Source organism: Lonchura striata, chromosome 5, assembly GCF_050655825.1.
Source record: "Lonchura striata isolate lonStrDom1 chromosome 5, ASM5065582v1, whole genome shotgun sequence".
In the NCBI taxonomy this organism is placed as follows: domain Eukaryota; kingdom Metazoa; phylum Chordata; class Aves; order Passeriformes; family Estrildidae; genus Lonchura; species Lonchura striata.
In genome coordinates, this window is record NC_140707.1 from 37113035 (window position 1) to 37136284 (window position 23250).

Sequence of the window (23250 nt, forward strand, 5' to 3'; positions counted from 1 at the left end):
TACCCAATTTTTCTGGCCTGTAAAGTAGTCTGTGGGTTTTTTTCAGTGTATATTTAGTTTCATTATGATATACCCTCAGCTCCTACCATACATTCTATTATGGGCAAAAAGAGAATTCAGTCTTCATGTATATTTTGCCATGGAGTACACTTTCCATGTCAACCCTAGATTCAAGGTTAAATGGTTGTGGTAATTGGGACATATTGATCTGTGAAGTGTGAATTACTGAGTGCAGACAGGCTATTTGGCTAATGATCTCTTCTGTCCTTTGAATAATTCAGGGAATATTGGTTTTTCTGTGTCTTATTTCTTACAGAGATTGTAACTGGGATGAAATTCAGTAATGACTGCAAACATCTGATCTCTGTTTCTGGTGACAGGTAAGAGGTTTTTCTTTTTTGTGATACTGGTTTATGCCATCTCATATTGGATGTAACATCTCCTTAGGAAAGGTAGATTTTTTTTTTTAGGAATGCTTTATGAATTCCAATAAATCTCAGAGTTTTCTGAATCCTGAATGTGTGCTGTTGGCAAAGCTCACAGAGCTTATGTTATCGTTCCATGGAATGAGACCCATGTGAAGTATTTCCCTTTTCTGGGAGTAAATACTGTTCTGTGCTGGAAAGGAGACAGACATGTGACCTGTTTCCTGACCAGCCTTCAGGACTATAATATAAGTCATCTTGGGCTAGTTTTGCTAGTGGTGCCAAAACTTTTTCTTGCAATACGCCTGTTGGTGAGGTTTCACCAGGTGAAAGAGTCTTTTTAGCAGCAAAAGGGACAGGCTGTCCTCACTTTTTAGTCCTGTTCATACAGTCCTTTTCTCGCTCCCCTGAGTCAGCAGTGGTGCAGCTCACCCCTCATTCAGCTAATTCAGGTCACTACATCACTACTTTCCTGAGATGAGTTTTCTGCATATTTAGTGAGCTAAATCAGTTCACTAAAAGCTTACGTAGTCATCAGACTGAGCCCAAGGGAAAAAGGAGAATACATGCCTAATATGATGATTGTACAGGTGAGTGGAGCCACTATTTGTAATCAGTGAATGCTTAAATCAGCTGAACTGAATAAAATTTTTCCTTTGAGAAAGATGGCTCCTGGAGTGCTATTGCAAGTTCAGAGCAACCCAGATTCTCTTTTTTTCTCAAATTATAAAACACAATTGAATTGGAAAGAGTGTTATAGAGGGTGAGTTGTTGTAGAACATACAATATATCACCTCATAAGTTTATTGTTTCTGTTTTTCAGTAATAAATAAATAATTTAGTTTTCCTCTTCTATGTGTTTAAATAGATTAGCGATAAAAGCTGTAGGAGGGAGAGTCCTTTTGTTGTGAACTTCTGACAAATTCCAGAAACATGGAAGGTTTGAAGTCCCCAGTGATGCTTGTGATTTAGTGCAACATCCTTTTGTTGGCATTTCCTTGAGCAAAAGGGTCATCTTCTTCATTAAGGGTATGCAGGAGGTGGATGAGAAGTGAGGAAAGAATTCTGAAGAAGTTTGCTGTAAGGAGATGAGAGAGCATCTTTCTCAAAGGAGAACAGGGAACATAGTCTATTCACACACAGCAGCATGTGCGATGAATAGAGCTGAGAATAGAGGGAAAAACAGGGATGAGAAAGAGCACAAGGACTGTGAGATTCATGTGAGGAAAGTAATGCAAGGTAAGAAAAAACAAAACAAAATCCCCTCCCCAACCCCAGCAAAAGGGGTAGGTGGGTGCTTGCTTCTGCAGAGTTTGTGTTGGATGCTAATGTGGTCACAGGCTTGGGTTGTTTGCTGCTTGTCTCTAGGTATGATAACTTTGGGGTGGGATAAATGAAGAAGCCAGATTTGCTTTCAGAATTTTGTTTCCTTTGTTTCAGTATTTTTTCAGCAGCAGATTATGGTTGCTGTTACTTGGAGAGAGCTGCTCCTTGAGGGGAAACAGCTGGCTGCCTTGGGTTGCCATGGCTCCCAGACACCATGCCTCACCCCTTTCTCCTGGTTGAAAAGCTTCAGTGGGATGATGAGAGTGTGTTCACAGGCAATGCCAAGTGTATGTGATTTCAGTAGCTGGGAGTGATGCTCCTGAGCATGGCACTGGGGACAAGAAGGGGATTTTTAGTTTTGCCTTAAAATCTCCACAGACTGCAAAGACAATATTATGGGGGTTTTTTGGTGTGATATGGAAATCTAAACCTTTTAAAATGTTTTTTTCATGAGAGAGAAAAAAATGAAGATTCAGGTATTCAGGATCCTGGCACTTTTGACATTTGCCTCAGGTCAGGGAGACCAAAGGTCATTGTTCAAAATGGCAAAGCAAATTAATGTTTACATGCTAAGAAAGATAGAAAAGTCAGTCATTGAAAAATCTGTGTATTGGAGTACCCATGAGTATACTGGCAGTGATGGGTCTTGAAGAACTGAATTAAATCTTCTTTGGATTCCAAAGTAGGATGCAAGATTTTATAAGTGATAGCCAAAGCACCATCTCTGTTTCTACATCAGTGTAGGTATACCCAGCTAGACAGGAAAGATGACTGAGATGAAAAGAATTAGTTAGGAGTGAGGTTAAATTTCAAAGACATTGACATTCATGACAGTACTGGTCATTTTACTTTCTAGTAGCTGAAGATGAGATACAATATTCTTTAACATGATGAAGAATATTTTTTTAAGTTGAATTTCTGAAGAAATTAATGAAATGAGACCACACTGTTGGTTTCTTTCTGTCAAATGCTTTTGAGTTCATTGACCAAATTCAGTCAAATTTCAGAGAATATTTCACAGAACATTCTAAATTGGAAGGGGCCCACAAGGATCATGAAATCCAGCTCTGAAGTGAATGGCCCATAGAGGAATTCAACCCATGGCCTTGGTGTTATTAGCACTGTGCTCTGATCAGCTGAGCTAATGGCTATGTAAGTTCTGTGCAAGTGTCCTGTAGGGAGTCCCAACTAAAATATTAGGAGCACTCTGCTGCAAAAAGTACTTCTACATGAACTTAACTGTTAATACTGCACAGAGACTCCACAGGATGGTGGACATTAGGAAGGCCTTGCCTTTGGGGGTATAGGCAATCAGAGATTTCAGCTTAGCCACTGTTAGAGGATGCAAGGGACATCTGTAGGCTCCACTTATCCTGCTGACCACGGAGGGACTTTTTATGGCATTTCCTTCAGCAGCTGGCCAGATAGTCAGAAAAGCTATAGGATCAGAGATGAGTCTGTGTAAATATCTCTGCAGTTGCTCTTGCTCACAGGGAGGCTTGACAGGCAGGTTTAACCCTTTCATCATGAGGCTTGTGATGGGATTGAGTTTCTGTGAAGCTGTTTCTGTGTGTGTCTCTGCCATAGACAGAAGGGTTCTTTGTCTCTGCAGTGGGAGTTAGTATCAATAAACTGAACTGAGACTTGATCCCAGCCTCACCTTTCTCTCTTTCAGCTGCATCTTCATCTGGCGTCTGAGCTCAGAGATGACCATCAACATGCGTCAGCGCCTGTCAGACATGAAACAGAGAGGGAAGCAGGTGGAGAAGTCTCCTCCTCACAAGGCAGCTGGACTCATGAGGTGAGCAGATCAGACTGAGAACAGGTGGCTGGCTGTGTAGGGTGGAATGTGAAAGTGTGGCAGTGGGATTCAGCTGTAAGGTTTTTGCTGTCTTCATTTTTGCTGTCTTCACTGATAGTGTTCTTATTCCTCTGTTGAATTTGGTTTTGTACCCCCCTTCTTTGGATATAGAAAGCAGACTGGGATCTTCCAGACAGACTTAGTGTGCTTCACTGATTGCAATATGTATGCAATGCCTCTTGTGTCTTAATTTAGTTTAATTATGTGGTCAGAAACTTTAAAAAGCAGTTTGCCTAGGAATATTGAGGATGGTACACAGAATTCCACCAGGGAAGCTGTGATCCTTCATGAGTAAAGTTCTCTAGATCTAAGCTGAATGCAACTTAAAGGCTGTTTTTTGTGGTGCTTGTACTGAAGTATACCTATGAACTCAATGAGTTGGCTATGTTGATCATAATTCTAAAAGAGTCCTTACACACTTTTGCTGTTTCTTTGTTAACTATTTTCTGGAGGCTGTGAAAAAACTCAGCTAAAATAATTATAATATGAATAATAATATAGAATAATTATAATATTAGTAATAAAGACAAAAATAAATGGGAAGAACTCTTGCTAGCTGAATATTATTTTTTGCTAGGTAAACAACATATCTAAAAACAGATTACTGCAGCCTATAAGCTGAATAGATCTAAATTTATCTAGTGACCTTTATTTTAAAAGTGGTTCTTCTGTTTTTAAACAGAACAAGAGTGACAGGGTATTTTTGATTATTAGTCTAATGTGTTTGGTTTCTCTTCAGTTTGTAAGAAACTGAGACTAGTTGGACTGTAAGTAATGCAGAGGAGAGTCCTGACCAACCTGAGATCCCAGTTGGGGGAAAAAAGGGTAAATGCAGATTTTTTTGTTCCTATGTCCTGAATAATTACACATGGAGTTCTGGATATAAAATTACCAAAGCATTGGAGGAATTACCACACTGGCTGTTGAGTGTCGTGAGGATTTGCCCACTCCCTTTGGTAGCAAGCAATGTTGTAACAAGTCTGTCTACATAGTTTTGTTTTGTAAAGTCTTGATCTGCTCATTCCTGAAACGAGTCTTATCTAGTAAGTGCTTTCTGTGACGATCTTGGGAAAACTCAGGAAGCCTTTTTTCTAGCCAAAGTTCTGGATCTGTCAAGCAATGTGCTTTTTATAGCAGTCTCTCTATTATTCCAGCAGCTGCAGCCTTACCCTACCATGGCTCAGCCTGTGACAGATAATCCCAGTCCTGTTCCCTATGAGGTGATACTTGTTTCCATCAGAGAGGCGCTGGCTGAAGGGCGGTGCTAATGCCACGCCAAGCCCAGAACTTTAGTAAACTTGTTTGGTAGCCTCATCGCAAGCCCGGAATCTACTTGTCAGCTTTGAAAGCTTGTTTTCCATTTTGATCATCTGCTGTGGTCACTGGAGATCAGCAAAGACATAATTCCGAGAGCATTTTGGATTGGTACTGACGATGGAAGAAGAGCCTGTTGGAACAGCATTATTGAGGTGGGAGAAGAAAAACTAATGAACTGAATGAGATTTGTTTTCCAGGTGCCATGTACCTGTTCTGATTGTTTCCAAAGCCTGTCTGTATAGGTTGCAGTAGAGAGTTGAGTTGCAATTTGTGGTGTAAAATTGTTGTCTCAGAAGACTAGCAATAGTATGAGAAAGCTCCCTGCCTTGTGATAATTAATTTCTTCTACTAGATCTTCTTTAGAACAGTATTGCTAGAATTTGGTGGGGGAAGTAGGTTTCTGCTAGTTCCATGGTATGAGTATATTACAAGATGAATAATCAAAATAATGCTGGGGTAACAAAATTCATCTGAGGAGACAGTAGGACATGAAGATATCCAATTCAGGACAGTTTATCCAGTTGCAACTGTCAGGGCAGGAATTGACCCAAGGGGGTAACATCAGCAGTGTAAATGCACAGAAGATGCCTTTTTGGGTCAAATCAGCGCTCCACAAAGCCCAGTATTCTGCCTGTGACCGTGGCAATGGAAGATGCTATTCAGTGAGACACTCTGTGAGCCTTGCTGTATGAACCTTTGTGGTCCATTTGCCTCATGCTCTGTTGTTATATCAGGAATGTTAGGAGGTACATTTCTAGTGTCCACTGAGTTTGTATAAATTCTTTTTGAACTTCATAATATTGTGTGCCTCTGCAGCCTGCTTTGGTGACAGCTTCCTGGAGCTCACTGCTCTCTGTGGAAAGGATGCTTTTTGTCTCTGTTAAAGCACTTTCCTACTAGTTTTGTTGAAAGTCTTTTGCTTCTGAATATTGTGAGCTCTGGTGATGTTTTGTTCCACAGCCAGTGGAACAAAACAAGGTTTTGTAAACCTTTTTCATAACTTCTTTTTATCTAACCTGTTCTCTGAACTGTAGAGTCCCTGCATTTTCAGTCCCTCCAAAAATTTTTAGAGACTAAAGTTTCTTCTCTGAATGATTTCTCTGACTCATCTTTATGGGACATTGTACTACCTCGGAATTGCTCTGACCTGTATGACCCACAGTTCTCCATAGTGTGCCTGAGAGCCTTTCAGTTCTACCTCTGGTTGTGGTAATTGCAGATGTATGCTTTTTTTCCTGAACACGAGAATCTTTGATAGTCCATAATAACAGAACTTCTACTCAGTTGATGTTGCTGGTATATTTTGATTTTAAGGCTTTTATATTTTCAGTGAAGGAATCATGTGAAGGCCATTTAGTAGGGCTTTGGTTTTGATCCAAGTATGCATTTATAGTTTAGAAAAGCTTGTTTCAAGTTTTAAGCTGATTTTACTGTGGAATGTTTGCAGGGCTTACAGTCATGTTTTAAAACTCACTTTATCTGTGGCTTTCCTTGACTCTTTAGTATAAATAGAAGGAGAAAAATATTTAATCCAAATTAAATTGTCTAAAAAGTTATGTATGTATACTGAAGAAGTACTGTGTGCTGTCAGATATATTTGGAAAGAAGAGCTCCTTATCAAATTCTCAATGGGTCTTATCCAGTCCAGAAAAGCTGTGTTGTTTCCAGGGCTTAGAATGGGGCAGGCTTTTGATGCCTTATGGTGCCTCAGTCTATGATGAATGACTGCAATTATAACACTAGGGAAACTCTGAAGTCAGTGCACTGTGATCCTTCTGTAGGAAAAAGCAGAATAACTTTCCTTATTTAAAAGTTATTTAAAAGGAATAACTTTTCTTTTAAAATACTTCAGCATTTGAGGGGGAAGCAGGAGGATATAATCTGCCAGTGATACCTACCACACAGGATGTTACAGTTTCATAAATACGTCTCTAAAGCTGAGGGTTTAAGTAGCACAAGATCAAAGTGGGAATGCTGATGACATACCTCTTTAAATGGATAGTTGCCATTCTTGTCTGCTTTGTTTTGTTTTGAGAAAGCAAAACAGGGTTGGGTTCAGATCATACAAAAGCATGCAGGGTACCTATTATCAGATGTCTGAATACTAGAACTGCATAATGACATGTAGAATTTTTAAGTCTATACCTTGTCCTGAAGACTTTCTAATTTAAGGTCCTTCCCTTCCATTCACCCTGTGCTGTCTGACCCTTCAAAAACTGGGAGCTGAAGAGCAACTGACCCTGCTGCCCCATATAGAACAAGATCCAGGTTGTGGTGAGCTGGGAGTTTTCCTCTTCCCTCAGGCAGCTAGCAATAGAACAAGGGAAAATTACCTGAAGTTGTGCCAAGGCAAGTTCATGTTGGACATTAGGAAAAGTTTCTTCTCTGAAATAGTGGTTAAGCATTGGAACAAGGTCCCAAGGGAAAATTGTTGAGTCACCACCCCTGAAAGTGTTAAAAAATGAGTACACATGACACTCCATGATAGTTGGGCATGGTGATATTAAGTCAAATGTTGGACGTGATGATCTTGGAGGTCTTTTCCAACCTTAATGATTCTGTGATTCTATGATACTAGAATGGGATAGTTCCTCAGCAAAGAAGATGAACAATTACAATTGAAACACTTGCTCTGAATCACATGGATCTTGAGAATTGGACATGTCTGTACATGCTATTCTGGAATAGCTACTCTGAAACATTCACTCTGGTATAATGATGCTTTGAGGTTTGGCTCTCAGGAGGAATTCAGCAAACCCCAGAAGTCTTACTCCTTAATTTTCAAAATGCTCTTGTATTATGCTTATTTGGAAACAGCTTCTGTGCTTGAAAACTCACTGTACATTACACTGACTCCCATCTAAGTGTGAAAAAGAACTAAGGGAGAGTGTTGAGGAGATGTGTGCAACAGGGGGCTTAGGAGAAAATCCACAGTACATGGGGGAAGGCAGGGAAAGAAAGGAGAAATAATGAAGTCTGAATAGAAGGGTTGACTTGGGCAAGAACAACAGTTAAAACACTCAAGATCTTGAAAATATCATTCATTCATCTGTTTCTCTTAAAGCTGCAGAATCAAGTTTGAAAAGCATATTTGAGTTTTAAAAATATGGATGTTGAAGAGGGGCATGCATTTTTGCTGGGATAATGCAAGATAACCATATATTTATATCAAATAGGTTACTTTATAATTTATCACTTCCTGTGAAGTATGAAGAAAACCATCTGACTTCCAAAATATGTTATGCATTCTCTTACTCTGCTACTTTAAGGGCACTGGAACATACTTCCCCCCCACCCCCCACCAATTTTTTCTATCACCATCTGATAGATAGGAGCTATCTTTCTATTTGTAACATAAAACAATCCTCCCTTCTCTATTTACACCAATGACAGTACACATAGGAGCTTGGTAAACACATAATCTTGCCTTGCCATATCACCTCATCATTGTGAGGTATTCAGTCAGCTCAATGTTTAAAGGTCTAATAATCCAACCCTTATGTCTCAATAAACTCCTCAAACAACTGTGATGAACACAAGCAGAAGGATGCTATCAAAGTTACTGATACAAAGTTAATATTACCTACCATGAATAAATGTAATTAATATATATCGTAGGATGAAACATGGCATAGCCTCAAACATACTGTGGTGCTTGGGCTTTGCTAGGATTCCCCTGCTTAGACACAAGAACCTGAGAGTGACAAGATGCTTATACAAAGAGACAGTAGCAAAAATGAAGAGACTGACAAACTCAAATGTCAAAAGAACATGTGGATGACCAAAATGAAACTTTTTCACTTGAGAACTCTGCAGGCTACAGTCAGTTTCACTTTTCTTTTTGTCAGAACACTTCAAAGCTCATCTGAAATGGTTGAGTAGTTATTACTCCTAATGAAATGGAAATTGATGTTCTGCCACTATACAGGAAAAGATTAAAATACCTTAACTGCTTCTTACCATGTTTCAATACTGCCTGTGATCTGTCAGCTGCAGGAGAAGTTGATCCCTTGCCAGACTGCTCTGTATTTGGTGGATGAGCTATTTTTATTTAATGAATAATGCTTGGCACTCAACACCCATCAGTGATAACCTATAAATGTCACTTAACAATGAGTTTGGCATTCTAGCTCAAGGCCATGGAGTCGGGGCTACTCAAATATTGGGGAGTTTTCTTTCTTCAATTATTGTCTAAAAGTTTATTTCTTCATTTAATTCTGTGCACTGAAGGAGTGAGCAGAGGGTAGGGAAGAGGAGAAGGAGGGAGGGTAAGATTTGATTTTATTGGGTGTCCTTGATTGGTGGTGGGAAATTCTATGCTGGGAGTGCCTCTGAGGTGTGGGTGGTAAAACTTGTCTTGATCTATTTAAACTGAAGATCTGCACAAGATATATTTTACATGATCCTTGTGCTTGAAAGTTAAAATAATCAGCATTGTGCTCTTATGGTGTGTGGCCTGTGCCTTCAGGGTTTGCCTGGAGCAATCCTTGACATGAACCTGTCTCTTATAGGATAATTTGCCATAAACCCAATTATTTTCAGACTATCTCTGACGTTTTTGATGTGTAAATCAATTCCAGAGAAGAAATGCTTCAGGGTGGGAAAAATATTTGCCTTTCAAATATAATCTTGCATCTTGACCTTATCCATTGACAGAGTCTGAAATGGAAGGCCCAGTTTCATTCCATTTGATTTTCTCACACTTGTTTACTTCTGATTTCTGTCAACCTTCCACATGTATGAGAACATTGTTGTGGTAGAATCTGCACATCTTTGTGAAGGGTTTAGCTTGTCCTGTTTTAGAGCTGGGCTGTGCTAGAGCAAGGGCTGTTTGAGAGAGCTGAAGCAGCCTCCTGAATATGGATGGAGGTAAGGTGGAGAACTGGTGTAAGAATTGAAATGGTGGGCAGTTCATGCATAAACAGTAATACTCCTCCTAATTCCTCCCTTCCAGGCATGAGTCCATCTCTGCACTGTCCTCTGTGCCTGCACTCTCATCAGACAGCGATAAGGATGGTGAAGATGAAGGCAATGAGGAAGATGAGTTACGAGGGCTGCAGTCTTTCCATATTCAGTCCAACTGCAATGCTGAAAGAGACTCAGGTATAAATGGGAGAGGGATTTATACCTGAGTCTGAGATGAGTAGAGTTGGAGGAAAATGGCATGATGTGAAGGGAGATGAGAGACACTGGCTTAGAAATAGCAAGGAATGGGCAGAAAGAGAGAGGCCATAACAGAAGCAGATGGATAGATACCAATGGGAAATATGGAGCTGCCCATTCCTACATCTGAAGAGGGGTACTTTTCAGAGTTCTCTGTGTAGAAATGCAGTTGTTAAATTGGCAAGTTTCTTGCTAGTTCTAACTGGCTGAAGAAATTTTGAATTAATTTCACGATCTGGGATCTACAAACTATTAAAATTTTGCAGAAACCGAAAGAGATCAAGAGATCTCCTCAAAAGAGAGGATTTTAGAAATGTCTGATAAAACTTACAGTAGAGATTGCTGTTATTAATTTGATGTATTTTTACCACAGATGGTAACAGTGTATTGGAGCAGATTTTTTCCCAAGCCTTTGGGAGGACACTGCACTGTGGCAAGTGTTCTGCAGTGGTTTGCTGATTCAGTGGAAATCTTACATAAAACTGTATGTTTCCATTAAAATTTTGATACAATGATTTGGGTAGTCAGTGAGAAAGCATGTGTTGACAGTGGTTCAAAAGGTGTAGGAATACTACCTTTGTTGAAAGATGAAGTAAGAGGTTGTTCAAAAGCTGGACTGCTGGCCAGGATGTCAACTAGGTGCATATCTCTTTACCTTTGCAGATCCAGACCTTACCCTCTCAAGAAGCCTTTCCCACTGGGAAATGAGGAGGGTGAGTTACTAAACCTTCAGATTGTATTTCTTGTTACAAGAAAACTGAAAAAGAAATTCCTAGAGAGATTAAAAACTTTATTTGCACCTGTGGGAAAGGTGTAGCTGTGGCAGGAAACCATTTGGAAGCCTTTCTATGAAGAATGGTTTGGAGATGGTGAAATAGAGCCTAATTTAAGAGACTAGGGTGTTTGGGGTCTAGAGCTGCACTTGGGATTTGTACATCAGTCTTTTTCCATCAGATGTTATGCTTTTGTCTTTTCATTTTTGATATGAATCTCATGTGGTGCTAAAGCTGTTCATATACTTGGATCTGAGCAAGGCACTTAACTGTTCAATTGTGCAAGAAGCAGCAACAAAAGTATCATTTTTACTTGATGCTTTATGATTAAAGCTGCCCTTTCAAGCTGTCTCTTAGACAGTTTTGAGGCTTTTGAGGCTTGTGGATCTTGTGTTTTTTTTCTCCTGTTTTTCCACCAGCCAATCTCAATCTGTGTTTTAATTTCCTTCAGGCCAAAGAGTTAGCAGCAATCCAGCGCTCAGAGGCACCAATGAGCAAGATGCCCCGGCAGCGTGGTCGCTGGTCCCAGCCAACCAGCAGCATAGAGATGACTGTGAAATCCATGCTTGACCTGCGCCAGCTGGAGTCCTTCTCTGTTTCCCGTTCTCCAAGTCGAGACTCTCTGTCTCAAAACAGCAATGGAGATGACAGAGAAGAGCACACTGACCTTCCTGTGCACATCAACAAAGTAAGGGCAGTACTACTCTGAGGAGGTGAACCCACTCTGAGTGCATTTGTCCAGCATCTATTTGTTATTACCTATATTTATTATTACCTGATGCCATTCTTTTTATTGTTAAAGGTCTTCTAAATGACTTCTGAGGAACTTTATTAGATAACTCTATTGTAATTGATACTCCTGCAATGTGTGATTCTGCTGTCTTATCACAGAGATTGTATGGGGTCAAGGTCTCTCTTTAATGATTGGAAGACCTCATGTTTTCTTATAGCTTATTGAATACTTATGTCAAAAACAAGCTGAGAAGTTGAGCTTGGAGATACAGGTGTGTAAAAACTTGGTAACCTGTTAAATCACTCTGCTGGGATGCAGTTTCTTGACTCCATAACCACTGGGATGTGGCTCACATGAAGCCCTTAGTTCTTGGCTGTGCTAGATAAGTACATTCTCTTTGATCTTTGTATTGATGGGTCATGGCAAGTAATGTGTGCTCATCCTCAGAAAGCTAGTGCCTATTTTCCAGTAGCAGTCTGTCCAGTGCCTAGCTTCGCTTCACTAGCTTTCCCTTCACTATAACTGTGTGACTGAGAAGAGGATTCAGATTGTTGTGAGCAGTAATTCAGTTTTTGAGCTGGAATGGCCCAGTTTTGTGAGTTGTCCAATCAGTCTATAGAAGGTAATGGAAGAACCAGAAGCCACATGGCTTACACTCCTGATGTGTGATCAAAGAGTACTTTATCAAAGAACTTTAGGGAATGGCAAACAGGAAACAAACCAGGCAAGTACAACAGTAGTTTGACAAGTTTATTAAATAAGGAACAGAAAAGACATAGAATTGCTCTGTTTTCTGATCTCAGATTGCAGAACATATTCTGTGCTGTATTGCATACTTTCTAGCGCTGCACTTGCTGATGTAAGGTGAAACATTGGTAATATCAAGCTTTTCTCTTTTTAATTAAACCAGGTTGGCAGCTCAATACCTCCCCAAGATAACGGGTCTTGTGTGCGACCCCAAGTGATTCGGCTTGTGTCTTGTGAAGAGGGGATTTTCTCTCAGGAGCTGGAACCTTCTGAGAGTGAGGAATGTGTAATCTACCCTGAGCAAGATGAAATCCATCCCACAGACTCTAGCAGGTTAAAAATAATCTCTCTGCTATGCATGGCTCAGATGTTTCTGTTCTGGTTTTCTTGCAGCTTGTGTGGTAACTTGGATGACTTGATCTACTGCCTAATTGATGTCAAGCATGTTTAGTTGAGAGTTTTATGTCAGATGGATGCTAGAGGAATATGAAACTAAGAAGGCACCATTAAAATAATTTTCCTCTGAGGAAACTGCGAATTAACAGTCTCCTCCAAGTTTTATTTTGGTTGAGTAAACAACTTGAAAGTAACCTTTTGCTTTCTCCCTTATCTGGGTTGAAAACAGCAAAGGAAAACTTGGAAGCTGGAAAACTCACTGACAGTGACACATATGTGTCAGTGAAATGCCTACCCAGGAGAAGTGACAGGACACTTATTTATGAAAATTGGGCAAGAATTTAGCAAATGTAGCATGTGATTACTCGTCTGTGGGAAATAGAATGACTTGCACAGATGGAATTGAAAAGGACACTGGAGACAGTAGAGACCTTTTTTATTCCTCTGCTGTTTCTTCTGCTTTAATTTTACATAATTTAATTTTTCTGTGCTCCCTTTTATTTTTCTTCCCCGAATTTTGTTCTTTCCTTCCCCTCTTAACCTGATGCTAGTAGCTGTTTAATTTCTTTTGTCTTCTGTCATGTTACAGAGAGCAGGGCTGCTAGCTTTAGACAGACTTTCATGCAAGAGTGCATGCCATGATTTTGCAGTTGAGGCTGCTAGGTTTTGCCTAGCCTATTTTTCATTTTTAATTTTGTGATGATAACATTTGGACAGAGTAGACCTGTGTGCTGCTCCATTATGTAAGAAAGGGAGACCCTCTGGTGATGTTGGATACAGACTAGACACATGGCAATGTTTACAGCGTATGGGAGCTGCCAGGGGTAGTTGCTGTTCAGTTCTATTGATTGACTTCTGCATCCTACCTTGCCTTGGAGTACATTTGAAACCAAAGTACCTCAAAAAGTGGAAAACAGAAGTCCTTAGGTATCAGGCAAAAGAACAGTGCTGGTGACATTTGACAAAATAAGAACCATGAAATCACAACAGAAATCAGTAACCCTGTTATAGAAGATTGTATTTTTGTATGATGTTCTTCAGTAAATTAGTCTTTCTCAAAGCCAAAATCTTGTCTATTTTGCATCACAGAATTTGCCCAAAGAAGCAGGTCATGAACATGGGAAAAATGTGTATTAGAGCTTAAATCTATGGCAAACTAGAGTTTCTCTCCTGCAGGTGTAGGCCTGGTTTTAGTCCCTTTTTCATCATGTAAACTTCTACATTTGTTCCTCACCTGTGCTGGAATCAAGCCAGAGCAGAGTATTTCTGGTGCCTGGTAATCCTGGGAACTGACAACGCCCAGAAAATCAGACAGTCCCCTTGGGACTTCCATGTCCAAGCTTAATGAAATGCAAAAAATATACTGTATTATGATGACAGAAATCAACTTCTTTTCTCTTTAAAGCCTTAAATTTGTAATAAAAGGTGTTACTAACACAGGTAAGGCCTCATTGAAGTTAAAATGTGCTTCTTTACATGTAAACAAATATGTCTTTTAGTGCTGTATTTTCATGTCTCTCTTGTAGTGAGTTCCAGGTAAAAGCATTGCCCCATGGGAAGCTCTGTAGAGGTTACCACAGTAATGGATGCCCAGACAAACACAGTCCAGACAGTGCCTGCTCTGTAGATTACAGCAGCAGTCGTCTCTCCAGCCCAGACCAGCCAAATGAAGGTAAGATGCAAAGCCATTATAAATATATTTATTTATATGTGAGCTCTTAGTGAGCTGACCTGAGGTCACACTCCTATTAGTCACTCTGGTACTGCTCTACAGATTCAGGACCATTTGAACAGACACCTCAATGAAGCCACTGTAGAAGCAGGAGTTGGTTTCCTTCTTTCCTTGTGCACCTTTGGCTTTCTCTTACCTTGCTAGCCAAGGAGGCAGGTTTAATACTAATTATGCTGTAGGATATGCTGTTTGTAAATTAGAGAACTACTGCATATAATGCTGACTGACTTTAACATTCTAGGCTCAATTTAGCATCTTTGATTTTTTTTTTTTTTTAAATTTGGCTAATGTTACTCTGATTTAGTTTTTACAGCACTGGGGTTTTTTTGCCTTTTCCCAGATTCTGAAGGCACTGAGCCTCTAAGTGTAGATGGTGTTTCAGACCTGGAGGGAGAAGAAGGAGAGGAGGATGTGGGTACTAGCGTGCCTGGGGGAGAAATTCCTCAGATACCTGATCAGGAAAAGTTCCTCAAGGAGCATTTTGGGACCCTGAGCAACACTGATGGAAAAGGTACATCTTTATTTTCAGTGGGAGGCTTTGTAAGTTCACTTCTGATTTTTCCCCAGTATAACAGCTACAAGTTTTGGTAGGCTTTTGTGGACGTGTGTATATGGGGAGAGGGGAAAAAATGGAAAACAGTGTAAGAAACTTAAAGATGAGTGACATCTGTTAACTTCATCGGTCTCTGTGTTAATTTTTGTAGATGAGATTGGGCTCTGTGTCAGTTTGTGTTAAGTATTGTCCCTGGGCTCCTAACGAGCTGTTACACTGGTTTTTCCTGTCGCAAAGGAAGGTACTGACGGCGCGTTCACCCCCGCCTAGGTGGCACGCAGTGGCCTCTAGTGGTGCACCAAGGCACAGCCAGTGTCACAAAGAAAAGGCTGAAATGCTGGGTGGAGAGAGAGAATAAGAAGAGACATCAGAGTGGCAAAGGAGCTGGTTTGTCTTTACCGACCAACTCCAGAACAAAGCATATCTTTTTAGAATTGATAATGGTTGCAGGCAGCAATATCTATGTGAGTTTTCCGGGTTCTTTTATTTTTCCCTTTTATTTTTTTCCTTTTTTTTTTCTTTTATCTTTGATGGGTTTGTTTTCTGCTTCATGCCAGTGCCTCACAGTCCTATAGGCAGGATAGGACACAAAGGGAAGCAAAAGAGGAGGCGTACCCTTAGGGAGAGTAGCAGCTTAAGGCAGAGTAATCTAAGTAGAACACTAAAGGCAAAGGAAATACAATTATTTCATTCTCTGTGGCTTTAGCTTAAAAAAATGCCCTTGGATATCAGGGAACACTTGATAGTCTCTATGATAAGAAAATTTACAGAGAATGCTCTGTAAACAAGCTGCTCATTTTTCTTTCTTCTTTAACCAAAATTTTTAGGTGGCTCATGTAGGAATCTGGAAAGAACGGAAAACCTCAGCATTTCCTCTCGCTTTCTTTCCCAGTCCCCGGCTCTCAGGTATGGCTCTGCTTGTTTTGAGTGTTTCTGTCTGTGTATTTATATTAATATGAGTAGGTCTCATGCTAGGTTCTGCGTGAAAATAGCTGAACAAACTTCTGGCCTTGGTGTGCCTAGGCACAACAAAGTGTTAGCACAGCCCTTGGCAGGCTGTTTGCAGACTCTTGTGATTTGGAAGGGTTGTCCTGGATGACTTTATCTGTTCTATTTATTCTAATGTAACACTATTGTTTGTTCTTTTCCCTCTTTCAACAACATGCTTAATTGTTTCATGATTAATGCCTTGGCTGATTAGGTTGGAGGAATCACTAATAATCTAATTTACTCTTCACTGTTTATGCTCTGCTTATTCTTTTGCATTTCATTCAGCTTGGACAATGAAAGTAGATTTGTCAACTTTTCCTTTGTTTTGCAATCCTTTCTTACTCAGCCTTGTTTCTCGGTCCCATGCCTTCACAGGGTGTTCTCGTGTCTCACAAAAAGCCTCACAGGGCTATTATTCTTCCAAAAATCTCTCAACCCTAATGCACTCCAAAGGGTCTCTGCAAGCTGTTTTCCTTGTTATTAAAAAAAATCCCAACGAAACAAATAATAAAAAAAAAAATTAGGTAAATGCTTTTGTTGATTTGGGTTCAACATTTTTTTTTAATTTTAAAAACAAACAAATACTCCTGTATTCCTCTAAAATGACCTAAAATCTTACCTCAAAGGAATTTCATTATCTAGGACTAAGCAGATTTGAATGTATCTTCTAAGGTTCACCAGCTGTGTCCAGATTCAGCATGGTAGGGAAATTTGTTTGCTATTGCTGTATTCAGCTGCTGTTGCTGCTGTCAGGAGTGCTTCTTAGTCTGACTCATGTATATTTGGGAAGAAAACCAATGGTTGCTATTGTGTAAGCTTCTGGAGAGTTGCAGTGATGAGTGAAGGAATTCACTGGTGATCTAGAGATGTAACAGGGGAGGTAGTTTTTGATTAGGAAAACCTCTGGGCTTTGAATCTGTTCAGCTGTTTAAACATGCCAGGTTGGAAGTTGCCTCCTTTCTTAAGTAAGCCCATTATGTTTCTCTGAAGTGGAGAGGAGGAGGAAATTAGGCTTTCCTCTTGGAGATACTGACCAGCTCTCCTAGTCTTTATGCTTTTGTAATGTTAGGAAAGTATATTTACTTCATCTTAGGGTTATCTTAGAACTGAAAAGATTTAAATTTTAGTAAGGTGAGCTGAGAAAAGACCTGACCTGACTTTTCCCAGTCTTTCCTTTGCCTGGAATTTTTCCTTCTCTTTTGTCTTCACTTTTTATGATGTCCTCCCTGGAAACAGCAACCCAATACTATCTGTGATTGCACAGTCTCTAGTCAAATGCCTGAAGACCAGAGCTTGCAGGATTGAGTAGAATTAAGTGGTAACAGCTTAGGGCATTTTTGACTCAAAAAAGTCCAGACAAGGAGGAGCTCTTAATTCCATAGAAACTTAATGCATGTTCTTGTCTATCCTGTCTATCTAGGGGAACACACTTTCTCGTTTTAACTGGGATTTCTTTATTGTGTTCTTTAGACAATTGTCACTCTCTTCATCAAATCTGACACTGGATTCAAAACCCATCGAGCCACCAACCCAGACCAGTCAGTTTACACCAAACCTTTTGAAAAATGACAGCAGCCATCCTGGTGATGCACTGGAGAACAGCCAGCTCGTAGAGAATGTAAATTCAAATCGAGCTACCTATGTGCAGAAAAAGCGCAGATCAGCTTTGGAGACCAGCAGAGTTGGTATGGCTCCTGGACGGGTTATTGCCTCCTTTCCAGAAGGCCCTGTGAATGCAGTCATGAGGAAGGCACAGTCAGTGCATGACCTCGTGCATGAGGGTAAGGACACACGTTGGAATGATGGTATGAAGCCACGAATGAAATGGGGACATATGAGTGGAGGATTTAAATTAAACTTGTCTTTCTGCATTCTGAACTACAGGCTTTACATGTCTTCCAACTCCTAGCCTGTCAAGGGAAAATATTTTTAATACTATTAAATTAAAATATTATTTAATATTTTAAATTTGTAATGCAGATGTTGGTCTTCTAATTATAGTCTCTGATATTTGACATCTGTGGGAGAAGCACTGGCAAGGGTGAAATGAAGTATTTGCAAAAATATTCTCCCTTGCTGTGAGTGGTTGCTCCAAAGTAAGATTGAAGCTCTCCAGGGTGGGGAGGAGAGAAAGAGGAAAGAGACAGTAACAGAAAACTTACTGTATCCATGTCCATTGTGTGAAATAACTCTATTTTTGAAACAAGTAAGTCACTAACTGTTAATAAGTCTGTTTAAAAAAAACAAACAAAAAAAACCCCAAAACCCTACATGATCACCACAACAGCATATATAAGTTTTTGCCTGCTTCTTTTGGCCTCTCTCTTAAGAGTCACAGTGGTCCGAGGTCTTCTGACCATAGATGTTAAGAACAGATCTCTCTCATGAGGAAAGCAGTGGTCTGAGCAGGATGAGGGATGGCAAAAAAAGCAAGCTGTTGAGGCTTGGTGATACTAACCTGAACTAGTGGTTATGTTTGTACACATCTCACAGGGGCTGAGCTGAGCCATGTTAAATTCCAATATAGGAATTCACTGCAGGCTCTTGTCTATTTTTGGTATGTTTATCTGTTTAATTTTCACAGATAAGGGTCCAGGAGTGATATCTTCTGCCAAGCAGCGTCCTCAGACTCTTTTGGTGGTTGAGAAGGATCCCAGACCTAACAATTGCAGGGTGTTATCAGCCAGTATGTTGAAGATGGATGGATCTGGTGCTCTGCTGGCCAAAGATGTCAGGGCTGCAAAACCAAAGTCCTACATGAACCCCACAACCAGCTTCCGGGCTAAGATGTCAAGGAGTATATCTGTAGGGGAAAATCTATACCTTGGTTGCTCCACTGAAATGTTGACTGATGGGAGGACTAGTCCTCCAGTTCCTGAGAAGACACAATTTAGTTCCGCATCAGATGCTGAGAAGATTAAGCTGCCAGTGAAAGAAAATGTTCCAGTGAAACCTGCACTCCAGCCAGTTGTAAACTGCTCATCTCCCAAGTCCTTCCACAGCAAGTTGGCATCATCAAACCGAGCACATCTGATTCTTGACATTCCCAAGCCATTGCCTGATAGACCCACACTGGCCTCCTTCTCACCCACTACCAAAACAAAAACCCTGCTTGAGCCGCAGTCTCCACAGTCACCTGCTGGGGCCTCTAAAAAGAAACCCTCTTTTCCCGAGGTCCGAGCTTCCAAGAGGGAGAATCAAACTGCTGGGTTTCTGGTTCCTGGTAGAGAAGTCTCAACAGGGCTTGCTAAGGAGAGCCCAGTGGATTATCCAGTCTCAAGGACAGATTGCCAGGATGAGCCAGGGGTCACTAGTCTAAAACTGAGGGAAGTGTCAGAGGGCCAGCACCTAAGGTCTCCTGAGAGCACACTGCCCAGGGGCAGGGAGCGGATCACCGGCATCGCCTGTGTGCTAGACAGCCAACCTGGACTTTGCCCGCTAGACCCCATCAGGCCGAGGTCTCCTACAGCTATAACTGCCTCGGCACGGGTCTCAGGTGTGCATGGATACCCATCTCTTATCTTCCCCCTTCTGTCTCCTGTCTTTGTGAACCGCCTCACGATCCCATCACATTTCTTTACGTCCAGCTTCTGGCCTGTCTCGTCCTGTCTGCACCTGTCTCGTTCCATAAACCATCCCCTCAATGGTGAGACACTTCTTCAATCTAACATCTTTTTCTCGGTCTTTCATTTCCGCTTCCTCTGGGTCTTATGTCTGATAGTACTTCTTAGCTGGCTTTGTAGACCTCAGAATTGTAATGATTTTAGGGATTTAGCTGTACAATTACCTCTAGGGGCTCAAACCTCTTTGTGGTCAATGCTAAAAGCTGATATGCTGGGAATCTCCTGAAGTGTGTAGGTGACATCCCCCACCCTTCTCTTGGAGCATGTTTGGCCAGCAAATGAAGGTGCAGGCCAACATGTGCTAACAGAACCAAGCAAGCCCAGATAATAGTAACAGTGAAGTTATGCCAGGCAGCTCAAACTTTCCTTTGTTAATATGCAAGTGTGCAGGGTCCAGAAGGGCTTGCAAACAATTGAGATAAAGCTCATGAAAGTGAGTTCCTTGCTGTAGCTGTGAGAGCAAGCAGGTGTGTGTGCTATCACTCTGCTTTGAGGACATGTCTGCAAGCTGAATATGTACAAGGTTTGAACATAAAAAATGTGTGTTAATTTTTGTATTATCTCTAGTTTGGAGAAAAAAGGTACAAGATTAAAAATTTTCACCTGCTGAAAACAGCTCTAAGATCTGTTACAGGTCTCAGTTTAAGGTAATTCAAGCAAATGAAAACTAGCAGATAAGTTAAAATTGAAGCAGAAATCCTGCCCTCCAAGGCAGGAAAATCTCCAGTGGCAGAGTTTGTGGCACTGTTTAGTTCTACATTATCTCTGAGGTTTTTCTTTTGTGTCAGAATCAGACAGGAAATACACCTTTCTAAGTTGTGCATTAGGAAGGTGAATGTTAACCACTGCATTGATAGCTTGTACCTTAAGGGGCTATGCAGCTTTTATCCCTTTTGTTATGTTGCTCTTACTCATGTCTGAGAAGGGATAGCTCTGTAATCCTGGGATCAGTTGCCTTCTGTGGTGCCAGGTTGTTGCACCATTCATCAGAATAGTGCAACACAATATGGTTAAGCACAATATTTCTGCACCAAAACATAGCAGAAGGTTTCATCTGGTTTTGATGCACTGTTATTTTTCTTTTTGCATTTCTAGAGGGATCAAACACCTTAAGATTGAAGCACAATTATGTAAATCAGGAAATGTGACGTTTTGTGTAAGGGACCTGCAGTTATACTGTTGCTGCTCTGAAGTATAGTGAGTGCAACTGAAATTTTCAGACCCTCCTCCTACAGGGGTGAGGTTTCTTCTAGCACCAGAGCAGCCTGAAGCTGTGGAATCACATTCTGCAGCAGAATTGTAGTTGTCTATGCTCTTTAGGCTGAGTTTTCTCTTCTAGATTTGTGAATCAGGCTACATAGCAAATGGTTTTTGGTCAGTTTGCAGAATTAACACAGGTAGCACAGAGAAAGAGCAAGGTTTTTTTCAGTATTGATTTTATTTTTTTTAACAACTCCCAAGACATAGCACACCCTGACAGACTATTTAACAGCATCCTTTAGTGAGTTAGAATGATATCGTACTGTGGGTCACAATGGTTTTTTTTGTCAGTAGGGAGCTATCAGCCTTAAGCTTCTTACAGACCACATTTCCCAAATTTTAAGTGGTAGATGCTGGAAAAGCTGTTTAGATCCAAGCTGATTGTTGCTGTGAACAAATTACTGTGGCTTTTGGGAATCACAATGTGGCAGTTTAGATTAAAACTGTAGGGTTGCTAGGTACTTGTTCTGCTTCTGACTTGCACTGCTACGTTGGATTTCCACTTAATTTTTCTGTCCTTCCATTTCCTGCTTGTATAACAGCTGCAAATAAAGAAACTTAATTGTTCTTATTAAATTGTTTTTGTCATCTACAGTTAAAATGCTGTAGATGTGCTTAACACTGTTACTATGTTTAATATTCTCTGCTAGTTTCTGAACAGCTCTGCTCTGCACACCCGAGAGGCAAAAAATACCTGTTACTTAAGCATTTATATTAGGTTTTGTGATCTTTCTCCTGACTGGAGCCTCCCAGAGCTGGAGACCAGCATAAAAACAATGATCAGAGGAGAAATCCAGAAAAGAGAAATGAGAAGAAACAGCTGGGTTTCAAACATAAAGAGGGAAGGAGGGGGTCAGAAATCAAGAATCTTGGATTGTACTGAAGCCCACTGTGCTCAGACTCCACGAGTGATTTAGGATCAAAGGATGCAGATGGAAGGATTTGTTCATGCCCCTTTGTTCTTTGTAGATGTTTTTGTTTATGTATAAGTAGATGTTTTTCTAGCTGCATTTGTTTATGCATCATCTAGATGTATTAATAAAATTAGCTTAGGTCCTCTCCAGTCTGTTCAAAGATGGTGTTCTTAGAATTGCAGAAATTACAGTGCTAATGTGACAAAATTTTGAGTTTGAGTAACTAAAGAAAGTTGAATATCCTTTGTCCAGGCCTTTGCAAATGGAAGTTTGTGTTTGTGTGTCTATGTTTTTGTTCATTGTTTATGTCTAACTCATAAAAATGTTTATTGTAAAAAGATTGCAGGCCTTCAACTCATGTTTTGGAGATAATATCTGGTGGGGACAGGCAGAAGATGTCGTTCAGTTGCTTGCTTTTATATTTTAGTTTTGGATTATGGTGTATCAGCAGTGTATGTCATGGGTTGCTCAGCAATGCAATTCTGTTCTGACTTTGCTTCTGAGTTTGCTTGTCACAGCTCCTCTGGAATTCGGTCCCCACTAGAGAATATTGCAGTAATTCAGTATAATCTGTCATCCTCTGTGCTTCTAATGCACTGTGCAGAAGGATGTGTGAAGGGAAGCTTGTAGATTTCTAACCAGGTAGAGGCTAAATTAGAGGCTCCTTGGTTCCAGCCCTCTTGCCACTAGAAGCCCTCATACAAACATGGCTTTAATTGTAATTGGAAATCACATGGGTAATCTGTGACTATCTTTGACTGTAACAAGAATTTGCAATCTGAGGAAAAACATTGTTGACTTTGTAGAGTCTAAAGGCTGGAAAAATAGGCCTGTTTGAAGTAAGCAGCATGTCTAAGTTAGTATGAAGGAAAGCTCATACAGAATGTGCCTATTTAATAATTTGTTCAAACCAGCCCTAAAAATTGAATGGCGAGTTGTGTGTACGTGGTCTTTCATACATGCATTAAAAAATTTGGGTTTTTACCAAACTATGAGGTTGTGGATTGTGGAGTGTCTGTGCCTTAACTTGTGCTTTTGTTTTTCTCCCTCCAGAGTCGGGCATCAGCATAGAGCAGTGTGAGCACGTGGTGTCCGAGCTCCAGGACAGCATGCGCAGAGCCCTTCACCTTTACCGCAGGGTGAGTGACTGAGTGACCTCACACACAGACTCTGGTACAGTAGCTGGGCTTTACAGGCTTGCTGCCTGAAGGTGTTTTCTTGAATGTGTGTTCAGTGACAGAAGCTGCCTGGCTGTCCACTTGACTGCACCTTCAACTTGAACCAGGGATGCAGTAGTTCCTGATTTCCAACTCCTGGATTTTCTAATGGTTTGCTATGGTACTCTGAGCAAATCAATTAAGTTTTCAGTCTGCTTAGTCTATCTGTAAACTGAAGATAATGGTATGCTCTTTTTCAAAGGAGTATTAGGGAATTAAT

At 40.5% G+C, this 23250-nt stretch overlaps 1 protein-coding gene across 7 annotated transcripts in view; it reads left to right on the forward strand.

Annotated features, from left to right (window-relative positions):
- MAPKBP1 (mitogen-activated protein kinase binding protein 1) overlaps positions 1 to 23250 on the forward strand; it is a 100567-nt gene that overhangs the window by 71689 nt on the left and 5628 nt on the right. For 4 of the 7 annotated variants that reach the window (XM_031505018.3, XM_031505021.3, XM_031505019.3 and 1 more), the window contains 12 exons: positions 317 to 380; positions 3427 to 3552; positions 9884 to 10032; positions 10756 to 10805; positions 11317 to 11553; positions 12509 to 12678; positions 14268 to 14413; positions 14814 to 14984; positions 15854 to 15932; positions 17487 to 17797; positions 18601 to 19662; positions 22867 to 22952. In XM_031505018.3, the coding sequence (XP_031360878.2) occupies positions 317 to 380; positions 3427 to 3552; positions 9884 to 10032; positions 10756 to 10805; positions 11317 to 11553; positions 12509 to 12678; positions 14268 to 14413; positions 14814 to 14984; positions 15854 to 15932; positions 17487 to 17797; positions 18601 to 19662; positions 22867 to 22952 (2651 nt within the window). The remainder of the gene's footprint in view (positions 1 to 316; positions 381 to 3426; positions 3553 to 9883; positions 10033 to 10755; positions 10806 to 11316; positions 11554 to 12508; positions 12679 to 14267; positions 14414 to 14813; positions 14985 to 15853; positions 15933 to 17486; positions 17798 to 18600; positions 19663 to 22866; positions 22953 to 23250) is intronic. The other 3 variants (XM_021533486.3, XM_085580302.1, XM_077784152.2) reach the window with 3 other exon arrangements.